This window comes from Colletotrichum destructivum, chromosome 4, assembly GCF_034447905.1.
Source record: "Colletotrichum destructivum chromosome 4, complete sequence".
NCBI lineage: Eukaryota > Fungi > Ascomycota > Sordariomycetes > Glomerellales > Glomerellaceae > Colletotrichum > Colletotrichum destructivum.
Genome location: NC_085899.1, coordinates 247,121 through 260,347, shown reverse-complemented (window position 1 = coordinate 260,347; position 13,227 = coordinate 247,121). Strand labels below are relative to the sequence as shown.

Below are 13,227 nucleotides of genomic sequence, written 5' to 3'. Positions count from 1 at the left end.
ACAGAGTATGGATGGATGGATGGATATACAGTGGGAAGAAAAGGGGAAGGTCGGTGCCGGATCCCAGGTTCGGGATCAGTCAGGAAAGCTAGCGTCCCCCCTGGAGATGAGTCCGTCCAACCAGGGTTCCAGTTGAGTGAGAAGATGGCGGCTTGCAATCTCTCAAGCCATATTCTTATTTTTATTTTTCATTTGCCTGGGGCTGCCAGCGGGAGGCTTTCCGGTTCAGGACGGATACACTACACTACTACGACTGACTACGTGACCAGCTAGTTAGTCGGTTTAGCTAGACGACACTAGTAGGTCCAGCTCGGACAGGGGTCATTGGAAGCCAAGGCAGGGCGTTTGTGGACCAAGACTGTACGATGACGACGCAAACCTGGTGTTGGGCCTGCTTTCGTCCTCGCTAAGCAAGGTTGCCCGGAGGTGACCTCCGGAGCGTCAGATGAGTCAGCTACGTTTTGTTTGGGCTTTGGGACGGGTATATCGTAGGGTGCCGGAATCTGGTCCGACGCCCAATCAAGTCTCGAGTTGATTTGAATTCTTTTGGTTGATCGGCAGCGGAGGGTCGGTCACTGGACTTTGGGATTCTTGCTTTGCTCAGGAACACGGTCTCCGTCGAGATCTACAGAGTACATCACCTCCATCTTTCACGCGTTGAAACCAAACCCTCCCAGTCATCCATCCTTGGAAAGACTTACAGTACAGGATTTGCCGGAGGCCCTCCGATTCCATCCATCCCGGTATCAGTCCCTTTCAAACCCTCTTCCCCCCTCCAGCTTTCCGAGACTCCGAGCGTCTTTCATTGGTCGAAGCTATTGCTCTTTTTGCTTGAGAGTGGCAAAACCCGTTCCCGTGTACTTTGTACACCGTAAAAGGGGGGGGGGGACTGTCAAGGAGTGGTGGTTCTTATGGTTGGCGAGCCACAATTTGTCTCCTCCCCACCGCGTGAAGCCACACTCCAGCTGCTCCACGGGGCATGACCAATGAGTCCAGTGCCGGTCTCTGCAAGGCGACCACCATACTGGGTTTTTCAGCCGTACAAATGTTCTCCGTCATGGCGTCATGGCGTCATGGCGTTGTGGCGTTGCGGCGTCGTATGCGTATGCTCCCGGCATCCCACGTCAAGTCCCTGTTGGGCTATCTGGTGGTGCCGGGTTGATTGCCCGCTTGCTTGCTGATGGCTGATGGCTAATAGCTTCCATCCACCCCTTCAGGGACAACTTGCGGCGGATGGTCCCAGGAAAAGAGGCCAAGAAGCCCAGAGCCGCATCGTGCCGTGCGTGTTTACTAATGATGTTGCTAAATCGCCTCCCCATCCGGGAGAGGGGGGGAAGCGGCCCTTCAGAACCAAGTCAAAAGCTAGTTGGCCAGCCAGACTCGGAATGGCCGCTCGGTCCGCGGACGGCGCCAAACCCCCGATGGGCTTTTCAGATCTCGATCTCTGAGAATCCCATGTCCCGCAACGATTTGCTGTCGTACACAGTGCGATGTATGCCGTCCAATTACCTTCGCTCATGGGGGGGAGTCGTCTAGTTCCCGGAGTAAACCCTCCGTGCGATCATGGGCCCGCGATTGTTTGCCTTGAGACTGTTCCCCGCAGTCTCACCATTATGCCTCCCCTCCATCTCCATCAGTGATCACCGATTGCTGATCAGAGAGGAGAGAGGATTGTTTAACCAGCTGAGAAGGAAAGAAGAGAGAGAAACAAAACAACAGTCTTCCCCTCGGCCCTTTTTCCAGACCGGGTCTCTTCCCGAGACAAACACAGTTCGCCGCCGCCATCGTTCCCCAATATCCCCCCCCCCCCCTCCTCTACTTACACACTGCCTACGAACCGCACATTTGTCAGGCAGCGGCACATCGTCGCCGCCTCGGCAGAAACCTCATCAGATAGATGGTGAGCGAAGTGGTCGCTCGTCGCCCGCCCTGGGAACCGTCTCAATCGCCACGACAATGGGACATACCAGTTCGTCTGGCAACTGATGGCCGGCCGCCGGTAGCCAATGACACATCTACCGATAGGCTGGGACCTCGGGATCGTCATTCGGGTGCTTTCACGCATGATTGATTGATTGATTGCTTTGCTTTGCTGAGCTTAAGCGGTGCTGACGAAAATCCCGACACGGATCACGTTCTCGATCCCCCTGGGGCTTTCTGCTCGTCCAAAAATCCCTCGAGGAAATGCCATCTTGGTCCGGCTGGACTTTTTACCAAGTTGGAATGGACATCATCTGCCCGCTCGCCTTTCTCCCTTCCTTGTTTTTGTCACCACGACACTTCTTATGGTGTTGTTCTTTTGCCGGTTCGTTAACTGTTCCGTCCCAGCTTGCCAGCGCTCGCGAATCGACCCGATCGATTTCTTCCCCCCCTTCCAAGACCATGTCCAGGGTTTAATCGACTTTCTGGACATTCAGATATCACACGTATGCAAATGTTTCCCATCGGGACAGACAAAGTTGCCATGCCCCGGTGAATCTATGAAAGATGTCGATCGGGATATTGCAGCCCTTACATGAACGATTCAGGGCTACGGACATGGACACAAATTCATCACTCCCAGTCCAAACCCAAACTCGGATCAACTCAAACCCCCCGATTCAAAGCAGGTCCAGCCGCGGGTACCCAGTCTTGAACAGGTTGCCGGGGTCAAACTTTTTCTTGACCTCCTTCAGCCTAGCCAACGTCTTCTCGCCGTACGTGGCCACCCAGTCCATGTCCTCCTCGGGACCCAGGTTGCGGTGCCCGTACGGCAGCGCGAGACCCTGCCTCGACAGGTCGTCCACCAGGCCGTCCACCCACCTCTTGTACTCGTCGAACTCGGCTGCCTGCGCCGTCGCGTCGACCACGCCGGCCGAGGGGTTTGCGATGTGGTGCCTCGTGCGCAGCGGGTAGCAGGCGCCCGTGTTCTCGTCGAGCGCCCGGCCATGCGCGCTGTGGATGACGGTCCCGCACGTCGGCGCCGGAGGCGGATGCTTCCCAAAGGCGCTGGCCACCTCCGGCGTGAAGCATTCAAACGTGCGCAGGCGAGGCCGCCAGTGGACGTTGGTCGGCGAGGGAATCGTGTTGAAGAAGGTGTAGTCGTCAACTGTGTGCGAGTTCACCAATGAGCCACACTGAACTACCATATACCAACCCGTGCGTGTCCCAAGTGATACGGGGTATCAAGGAGAAAAAGAAGGGGAAAAAAAGAATAAAAAATAAAAAAATAAAAAAGAAAGGACCTTACCTGCGGCAACAGTGTTGAGTACCGGTGTCCCGAGTGCTTTCATCTTGTCCAGAAACGCCCATCCGTCGTCGAGGTCTTCGTTCTCCGACGTCCAGGCAAACAACCACGCGATGACGGGCCCGACGCCGGGCAGCGTCATGTGGGATACCTCGCCTGTGAAGTTGACCGGCACATCCTCCTTCTCGAACGTGCCGTACCCGGCCAGCACGTCGCCGGCCTGTTCGCTGGGGAACCCGAGGAACCCCGCCAGGAAGCCCGTCTGGGGATACAGCTTGACCCGGAGCTCGACCACGATGCCGAAGTTGCCGTTGCCGGCACCGCGCAGGGCCCAGAGCAGGTCGACGTGGCCATCCGTGTCGACGATTTCGCCGTTCGCGAGCACGACGCGCGCGCCGAGGACCTGGTCGACGCCCAGCCCGTAGAACGCGCTCGAGTAGCCGTACCCGCCCCCGAGGGCCCAGCCGGCCATGCTCACCGTCGGACACCAGCCGTGGGGCGTGAGGAGGCCGTGCTGCTGGAGGAACCGCGAGAGCTTGATGCCCAGGATGCCGCCACCGACTCGGGCGGACTTCCTGTCCTCCGCGACGGAGACGCCGTCCATGCCCCTCATGTCGATGATGATCCCATCTCTTCCCTGCGCCTGGGCGGCGGTCAAGTCGTGCCCGCCGCTCCGGATGCCGAACGGTATCCCCTGGGCGCGCACTTCCTGGACGACGGCCGAGACTTCGGCTTCTGTCCTGGGACGGATGACGGCCAGGGGCTGCTGCACCATGCCCGCGCTGAAGAAGGACCGGACGTCTTCGTAGCCCTCGGCGGAGAGGGTGTATATCAGAAGCTCGGGGTGCTTCTCGGCGAGGCCTTGCAGTTGTGGAGCGTCCGAAGCCAGCTGGCCTTGTGTTGATGCCGTGGGGTGAGATGAGCGGAACTCTTCCGGGGCTTCTAGTGCGACCATCGTGTAACTGTCTTAATGAACTTGTGTACGGGGGAACGAAACTGACGACTCGTACGAAATACTCTTTGGCGAGTTGTTGTACGGATTCTTCGAATAAGTGTACGAGACTGATGACTTTCAGAGACTCCTTTGCCAACTTCTTATATGAACCCTGCTTGCCTGCCCCCCCCACCCCTCATTGGGTTCAAAGCTGGCTTGCTTCTTCACATGCAGACCTGCAGCAAGAGCCCTTACGGACGACAATGATTGGGTAGCGAACCCGAGCAACACCATCAACCTGAAGCGAGCTGGCTGACGTGAGACTGGATTGGATTGGATTGAGTGGTCTACCCCCTCGTTCAATGAGGCTCTGCGAGAAAGGGATCGCTTCGCAAGTGTCAGCGCTAGACTGTCGCAGGCCTCGTTTGTTGGTCGGCTGAGGCGTTGACAGCGTTAGATGGATGACTTCGGTGAGGACCATGGTCCGATTTTACCAACATCTTGCCTGTACAAAAGCTGTCCCTTTAGCATGCGGGCCGATAGTGGCGTCCATGGTTGAGATAACCTTCACCAGATGCGGGGAGAAGCAGAACTTTGCAGCACAACGACTACTCGACGCCGCCCCAGACCGCTAGTGATGCACAGAATACTTACCTTGATAGGTGTGTGTACATAGGGTCAGAAGCAGGCTGAAGAGTTGCACAAACGAGACCAATCTTTCGAATTCAAGTATGTTTGTTAAGAAGAGAAATCTACTAATACTAGCTAAGCCGGACTGTAGTGCACACAACCGTGGAAGATACCCCGTCGCAGCGAAGAAGAACAACATGCATGTTTGATGTGAGGTCTGTCTACCCAATATCCTCACCACAAATCATATGACAGTGGTCCATGGTTGGCATCACATATGTGTCGATTGGGCGAACTCGAGAGCAGCTGCCCCTAGCACCTCACAACAAGCTCCCTGCCAGGGACCTTTGTTTCCAATGAGGGAAACCTGTAGACACCCACCTCCCGCCCGCCCGCTCTATTTCAGTGTCACCGGCCGCAGAACTCGTCGTCATTGTTGTTGGCCAGGTGGTAGCCGTACATGTTCTCCTTGGTTGCGTCGTTCTCCAAGTCGCTCCAGCCCGAGACGACCGTCCCTGTCGGTGGCGCCGCGGTCCATGTTCTCATGGGGACCGCACTGCCGGATCCACTCGAGTCAGTCTTGAACTCGTCCTCGGTCCCGTGCAACTTCTGAAGACAAACAGACCCCAAGGGAAACTCATTCCCTCTGATGTGCCCCGGGTCTACGATGGGGTAGGGACAGTATGGAGGGCCCCTAGCAAGATCACTCAAGCCGCCGTACCCCCCCCCCCCCCCCCCGTCACGCTTGACAAGCTAGGCACCACCGGCGCCGCCGCGCGTCTCGAAGGAGGCGACGCTGTCGACATTTGCGGACGCGGAGACCTTCGATGGCGCTGTGCACGACATTGCCGGAATCATCAAATGAAACCGAGCAGACGCCGTCGAAGACGTCCCCCAGGATGCTGAAGCCGCCGTAGGGAGTGCTGCTGGAGGTAAAAGACGGTGGCCGCAGCACCCGGGCTTAGGAAGCCATAGACGATGATGGATGAGGTACGCATACGCATGATGACCGAGGTGGTATTTGGTGTCTTGATGGTTGAGTAAGTTTGCCGAGAGCCTGGGTTTTAAACAACAACCGCACCAACAACATCTTGGGTTGATGAAAACCTTCCCTGATGTGACGAGGCTGGACTGTCCAGCCGCCATCTGCTTCGCGGGGACGCCTTGGTGGGCGGTACTTTGGCGACGTGCAACACCAGCTTCTCAAACACCTTGACACCTTGTGAGCTGTGGGCGAGTTCCACCCACATGACCTCCCCCAGCCTCGCCTCGGCTTCCGGCCATGTCGCGCCCAGGGAGTCGCGCAGGGAGGCGAGCTTGGGTATCAGCCACGCGTCATCGTCGTCGTTGCTGTCGAAGACGGAGATGGCGCCGGTGACGAGGGTCCAGGCAACAAGGAGCCTGACGGCGGCGGTCGACGCGTCGGCGACTTCAAACTGCCGGCAGACGGACCGGAGCTGGCTGGTCAAGGCCGCCAGCGGGATCTTGGCCCCGTGGACCTTGAGGAACAGAGTCGTGATGTAGCTGGTCATGCCGAGGCGGAACATGTCGGCCACGCCAGCCCTCGTCGTGGCCGGCTCCAGGTAGAGCAGACGATACTGGACGGACGTCATCAGGTTCTGGAACACGTGCGGTTCGATCTTTTGGCCCGTCTCCGCGAGGTAGTTGGCCAGGAGGGAGAAGTCGTGGAGGTCCTGGAAGACGGTGCCCAGCCGAGGATCGAACGAGTCGGCGAGAAGGCGGATGCGGCACCGATCTCGGCTGCGTTGGAAGCCGGCGGGCAAATCACCCAGTTTGCGGCCCATGAACGACCCCCAATCGATGCCGTCTCTGTAGTAAAGCGGCTTCTCCCCTGTACATAGACTCCAGCCGATGTCCACGCTACTCAACGTCAGCTCTCTGGTCGCGGACCCTAACCCTAAGCTAACCACTCAAGGCTGAAGGGTTGTCTTGTCACTCACCGGCATATCTTGACCTGCAGCTGCAGGTTGTGCCCAAAGCTCTCGATGCCGCCTCGCAGCTCGACGATGCGGCGCAGACCCCTGACGTGCGCCGTGGCGCCGTCCCGGTCCCCAAATATCTCGGACACCATGCACATGGAGACGACCGTCGCGATGGTGGAGTCGGCCAGCGCCAGGTCCTTGTCCGTGATGTGCTGGTTAAGGAGCTTCAGCGTCCTCCAGACGTGGAAATTGGTCCTCTTGCTCGTCTTGCCCTCGACCGAGTCGTGCAACAGGCCGACGGTGAAGAGCATGGAGTTCAGAAAGGCGGCATCGGAGAGGAGCCAGTAGAACCACGGCGTCTTGCTGGCGTCGAAGCTCAGACACCACTCGATGGGGTACATGGTCTCCTTGATGAACCCGTAGTCTGTTGGGAACACGGACAGGGTTGAGTGTGCCTGTTTGTAGTTGACGCACGAGGTGGTTTGGGAAATCTCACTCACATTCAAACAGCATGGCCCGGGAGATGTCGTCCACGTCTTCGGCAAATCGAAACATGTCCAGGTCGTTGGATGCATGCAACACCTGCCGCTGGGATGCACGCTTGTTCTTGTTGTTGTTGTTGTTGTTGTTGTTGTTGTTGTTGTTGTTGTACCTGAGTGCCACTTCGGAACCCGGTCGACCAACGGGGATTGGCAGCGGCTCGGGTGACTCCGACTCCGTCTCCTGAACAGACCCGGCCGTGTCAATGTCATATGCGGCCCACGGAGCCGCCGCACGCTTCGGAGCGGCGCGAGACGCTCGCGTATTTTTGCCTCGCATGACATGGCTGCGGATGAGCTTCCGGTCCTCCGAGTTGGGTCTCCCGGACGTGTCGGTCATGACAAAGGCGAAGCCCGTGGTTTCTGCGACAGTCATACAACGTTAGACCCAGGTTTGATCTTTCTTTCTCTCTCTCTTTCTTGCGCTCTACCGGGTTCGAGGGAGGCATACTAGAGCGCTTTTGGTTACCCATCGTCATATCGGACACACCGGAGTTAACCAGCTACAAGCAACCAGCGGGGAACGAGAATGCCGACGGCCGATACCGTCTCCTCCTCCCTGGGGCTTCCCGAGAGAGCCAACAGAGAGCGAGATTTGCGTCAGGGACGAAGCGAACAGGCCGGGTGGTGGGACACGTTCGAGCCGCGTCAGACCCTTGGGATAGGTTGGTTGCCAGGCAGGTTCCAGATCGGACGGGATCGCCAGTGCGACACCGTCAAGAGCAGATGGGAGATGCAGCAGCAGCAGCAGCAGCAGCAGCAGCAGCAGTAAACCGTTTGCCCAAAGTGGAAAGCAATCTAGACGAGGAAGAGGGACAACTCGAGAGCGGGCAAGATGTTGAAGAGAGAGCCGGAATGTCGGGTCAGCCAGCTGCGGTGTTTCTGGTGGGCGGCGCAGTCGATCAAGAGGGAAGAGGGGGGGAAGAGGTCTCAGAGACACACGTTCGCCAAGGGTCGACTGTTGCCTTCTTCCGGCCTAGTGCTGACGTTCTTCTAACCGCCCATCGCCCAACACACGTGATGCTCGTGAGACAAAACTGTGAGGAACTTGGCGCCGAGAGAATCGGCCCCGCAACGCCGGCCACACGCGCCGGCGGAGCTCCCGGTTCAGACCATCTAGAAGCTTCTTATATAGTTACAACAGTGTGTGCCTCTTTCAGAGATTAGGTCTTTTCCTTTTCCGAGAAAGTGATCTTGATTTGTGTTTCTGTGGATGTATTTCTGTTCACTGTACCTAGCTAGCTGGGTCAGCAATGTCATCGCCGTCATCGTCATCGTCGTCGTCGTCGTCCACGAGGCACCGCTGCCTGAGCACAGCCGAGCCGGAGATAGGGTCGGCGATGCCATCATCCATAGTAACATTGAGGACGCTGTGACGTACGGCGTTTCTGGACTTGTATAAAAGCAAACAGCGTGTCGACTATGGCCGTCGATGCCGAATCACACCACATCGCAGCGAGCACCGACATCATCGACACAGACATCAAGACATTCAGCATTCTTCCATCAGCATTCAGGCCATATCACCATATCCCGTTCGTAATGACAAGCTCCATCGATCTAGCGCCTCTCACCATGGGGGCGGGGAGACTCTTCGTCACATCCCAGTTCTGCGCCACGGTCCGCACACCGCCAAAAGCTCTCTCCCTCGCGGGGCAGACAGCCATCGTCACCGGGGCCAACGTCGGTCTAGGCTTGACGTGCGCAGGCCAGCTGCTGGAACACGGCCTGTCTCGCCTCATCATCGCCGTACGGTCCATAGAAAGCGGGAAGGCTGCGGCCAAGGCCCTCGGAGAGAAACACCCCGCCGCCGCCATCGAGGTCTGGGCCCTGGACATGATGTCGTACAGGTCGATCCAGGCGTTTGCGGACCGGTGCTCCACGCTATCGCGGATCGACGTCGCCATCCTGAACGCCGGAATAGCTAGGGAGAGCTTCAACCTCTCGCCCGAGGGCCACGAGGAGATGGTCCAGGTCAACTATCTGTCCACCGTTCTCCTCTCCGTCCTCCTCCTGCCTTTGTTGAAGGAGAAGAAAACCGCTGGGAGGCCCGGCCGGTTGACCATCGTCAACTCGGGCGCTACCTTTAGTGCCAAGTTTCCGGAGCACGACAAGGTGCCGTTGATAGCGGCGTTGGACGATGAGACGAACTTTGACCTCACCGATAGATACCAGACATCCAAGCTCCTGGGCCAGCTCGTCATCGGCGATATTGTCGAGTACGTCCGTAAGGAGGACGTCATCGTCAATCTTGTTGACCCGGGCCTGTGCAAAGGAACCGGGCTTCATCGGCATCTGGGCGGCGGACTGAGGGCCGTCTTCGGAGTAACCAAAGCCATGACCGGGAGAAGTCTCGAGGAGGGAGCGTCGACGTACCTTGATGCCGCTGTGGTCCGGGGAGACGAGACACACGGCAGCTTCCTCATGGATTGGAAGATCCATCCGTAAGAGCGCTCTCATGGAACGAATTGTTGGAGAAGCGATACTAACTGAGAGCCGCACAGGTTCGCCACGTTTGTGTACACACCAGAAGGAAAGGCCAGCGGGAAACGGCTTTGGGATGAGACTCTTCAGGAACTGGAATTCGCCGGGGTGCACTCGATCCTCCGCTCCATGAAGTCAGATTCGTCATGAGGGATCCCCCTCTTTCTCCCGCTCACCCGGGAATGTGCGGACATGACATATCACGTCGGGCGTGGTTCGGTGATGTTCAGAAGGCCTGGCTACAATTGGGCTTTTGTCAGACAGTCAGCAAGTACTTGGCAGTTAGAGTATTCATAAGCAGTAGGTTCGGTTGTATACATAGCAGTGACGATAACACCAACTCATCTCGATCAACAATAGTTCCCTCAGACTGCGTCACTTGTTGCAAAAAGTCCCTGCATATCTTGTTGTAGGTAGGCCATCTGTGCCGCAGGTGGACCGCAAGCATCATGATGTGGTGGCAAGCTGCGGTTAGGAAATGACCGACACTTTGATACGCCGTCGGAAGCTCCAGAGGCGATAGGCATGGCGTGCTCATGACACAACTAAGCCTATTCGTTACAGGCCGCACCTGGAGGATCGCGAACAACAACGTAGGTGAGGTGATGGATGCGGAAGACTAGATAGATGCCTCGCTCAGTCCGGGTCACGTTCACTGAGACGCAAGAACTACACAGGCGGGAGGCGACACCACACGAATCAAATACACGATCGCCTGTTCTCGGAATGCTGATCACGGAGATGGACGATTCTCAACTCTCTTCCATGGTCCGCAAAGGTCTGGCCTCGGTACCAGAACCTTGGGACCTGGGCACAGGCAGACCCTTGCCCCGAGAGACCGACTCAAAAGTCAATGTTCATCCGCTTTCCATTGGTTTGACCACACATACCTTCTTAGTTGAGATGAAGCCGAAGGATCGCTATCTTCACACTCGAGAGAGGACAGACGAGGGGGTCGCTCCATGAGCTCACACAATGGTGGTCGTCGGACAAGAAAAACACACCTAGAGAGGCATGACAATCTGATCGTCGTGAAGCCCAAGATAGGGTACTGACGGATAACGATCTCGTTTTGAGACGGTACAACTTGTTTCTGCAAATCGAAGTCATCGTTGACAACCAGACGGGACTCGGATCGCAGCGGAGAGGGGAGAGCGTTGCTCGTCAAACCCTCTCTGCAAAGCAACGAAGCGGCGTAACATCCCCTTTGGGCCATGCGTCCGATGCCAAGAGGTCGAGGCCTGAAAAGTTCCCAGCCGACTTGTCGCTGCAAGCCAAGGAGTGCACCGGCCAGGGGGAGTCCCAGAACGCGATGATACGGCGGTGCCGCATTGCTCGATCGAGGCGGCAAAGATAAGGGGGAGGAGGGGCGAAACCCTCGGCCTCTCTCTTCAGCTGCGATGGCCTCTCTCTCTCTCTCCTCCCCCTAGACCCCCAAGACTTTTTACCAAGACGGCAAGCTGTGCCTAGACGGGGGATTGGCGTTGCCAAGTATGGAGTACTTCAGTAGGAACTCAGGAGGAACTCAGTTGGGAACCCAGACGCCCGCGAACGAACCGAGCGTGGCGTCTGCAGCAATGTGCGCCATCCCGCGTCTTGGGCGAAGCTTCGTTTTGAGCCTCTATCACGTAGCCTGTACAGAGTCAAATGTCAACACGCGAGAAAAAAGAAAGATAGGAATGCTTGGAGCTCCCTCGCGGAGAGGATTCTTGGGGAAAAGAGTAGAGTAGAGTAGCGCGCGCCCGAACCGAGTGGTTAGGAGCGAGTCATTGGAATCTTAGAGCTCGCAACGCCAAGGAACTATCTTTGATGGGCTCGTGTCAAATACGGGAGTTTCTTTTTTCAGATGATCACACACATGACTGATGGGGGTTTGAGAGGTAAAAGTGAGAGTGAGAGTGAGAGTGAGAGTGAAAGTAAGAGTAAGAGTGAGAGTGAGAGTTAAGGCTATCACGCCACGATGGCACCCAGGATGCGACGACACGCGAGCAGCATTGGACGCGCGCACCAATTGCAGCGTCTGGATATGACCTGCCGAAAATAGGCAACCTGGAGAAGACCCGCCCCGGCCGGGGTTTGACGAGGACAACCCACGACGAGCACCTAGGCTCTCGTACGACGCGCAGGCGAGAGATGGCTGGGTAGGGTTGATTTGGGCTGGGTTGGGATGGGGCTGGGGTCGGCTGGCCATGATCATCCCAGTGCCGCAGGACAGAGAGACATTGCCACGGACGGATCTCTTCTCGGAAAAGTATTGAGACTGTATCGCCCTCGAAGGAGTTCCGCCCGGTTCGAATGGCTCTAGACTCTCGAGATCGAGAGTTCGCCGAGTCTGTATCGGCTGCCCGGCGTATGGAGAACGACTCACTGCCCAAGATAGAGCGGGCGAGCGAGCGAGCAGCACGAATCCTCCCGCAGTCCCATTGTGTGTGCGGGTGGATAGCTGCAATCTGGCCGGTGCTTGACCCATCTAATAAGCTGCCGATACCAGGAGACGCGGGCCTAGGAGGGAGTGGGCATGGATTGTGGCTGTCAAAAAGTTCCTCTCAAAGTAGATTCATGCATTCATCCCTCATCATCCCTTTTCACCCGGGGGCGAGTGAGCGGAAACTTGCCACCTTGGGGTTAGCCAGATAGATGACTTATGATACGACTCTGGGGGGGAGGGAACCTGGCCCGGTGAGTGGCCGGTTCATCCGCAAATCCACGGACATGTTTCCATCTTCCCTCTTGGAGTTGGAGTTGGAGGCCGATAAGAGGGGGAGGGGAGGGAGGGGGAGAGGAGAGGGATCCAAAAAGACATGGGGCCGGCGGTGGGGGTTTGAACGCGCGGCAGGGGTTCACTCACTCACTCACTCACTCACTCCACTCCACTCCCTAACGATGTTGCGAACGGACGAGGCCCTAGAAATCAGCAGGGCGAGGGGACACTGACGAACGCAATGCCATCGTTGGATGCCTTCATGTTCCGTTGCCTCGGACACACGTTGCCGGCGATTATCGTCGCCTCCCGAGTCCTCCTCCCCCCCTTCGCGCGCGCGGGCAAGATGGTGTGCGCAGGCCATGCTTGGCGTGACGACAAGCTCTCGGAGCAGATCTCTTGACATTTCTTGTCCTTCTCGGATGGCACGTCTTGGATGTCTTGGGCGTCTGGGGGCCATGTCGTGATGATCTTGGGCCGGAGGGCTTGGAAAGCTTGTGAGTCTTGGAAGAGACTCAAGAGGGAGAGAGAGAGAGGAGGGACGGGACGCCACTATCCAGGGTCTTTTTCGGGGGTGTTGGATCGTTTCGAGAAGACTGCCAAGCAGGTTGTCGACTTAATTAGCGCATCCCCAATGGACACCAGCCGAAAGTAGTACATCGTATACATCGTGTGCTCTGTTGTAAAGGGTCGAGGAAGGGGGTTGATTCGTCATGTGTCAACCGTCCAACCATCCTGTTCAATCCAATCCGATCCAATGGCTGAGAGTT

At 57.2% G+C, this 13,227-nt stretch overlaps 4 protein-coding genes across 4 annotated transcripts; 1 reads left to right on the top strand and 3 right to left on the bottom strand.

Annotated features, from left to right (window-relative positions):
* Positions 1–2,600: 2,600 nt before the first annotated feature.
* CDEST_05991 (Putative berberine/berberine, FAD-linked oxidase-like, FAD-binding domain, PCMH-type) lies at positions 2,601–4,181 on the bottom strand (the record flags this gene model as incomplete). The annotated part of the gene is made up of 2 exons (XM_062922150.1): positions 2,601–3,088; positions 3,230–4,181. 2 exons carry the CDS (start codon positions 4,179–4,181, stop codon positions 2,601–2,603), a joined length of 1,440 nt encoding a protein of 479 aa, XP_062778201.1.
* A 1,017-nt stretch (positions 4,182–5,198) lies between these two features.
* On the bottom strand, positions 5,199–5,636 carry CDEST_05990 (uncharacterized protein; the record flags this gene model as incomplete). The annotated part of the gene is made up of 2 exons (XM_062922149.1): positions 5,199–5,452; positions 5,552–5,636. The coding sequence occupies 2 exons, from the start codon at positions 5,634–5,636 to the stop codon at positions 5,199–5,201; spliced, it is 339 nt and encodes a 112-aa protein (XP_062778200.1).
* Positions 5,529–8,366, bottom strand: CDEST_05989 (uncharacterized protein). The gene is made up of 4 exons (XM_062922148.1): positions 7,724–8,366; positions 7,234–7,635; positions 6,752–7,157; positions 5,529–6,671 (listed from the first exon to the last, which is right to left on the bottom strand). Exons 1-4 carry the CDS (start codon positions 7,749–7,751, stop codon positions 5,855–5,857), a joined length of 1,653 nt encoding a protein of 550 aa, XP_062778199.1. The 5' UTR covers positions 7,752–8,366; the 3' UTR covers positions 5,529–5,854.
* A 17-nt stretch (positions 8,367–8,383) lies between these two features.
* CDEST_05988 (Putative short-chain dehydrogenase/reductase SDR, NAD(P)-binding domain superfamily) lies at positions 8,384–11,132 on the top strand. The gene is made up of 2 exons (XM_062922147.1): positions 8,384–9,716; positions 9,777–11,132. Exons 1-2 carry the CDS (start codon positions 8,695–8,697, stop codon positions 9,904–9,906), a joined length of 1,152 nt encoding a protein of 383 aa, XP_062778198.1. The 5' UTR covers positions 8,384–8,694; the 3' UTR covers positions 9,907–11,132.
* Positions 11,133–13,227: the final 2,095 nt, after the last annotated feature.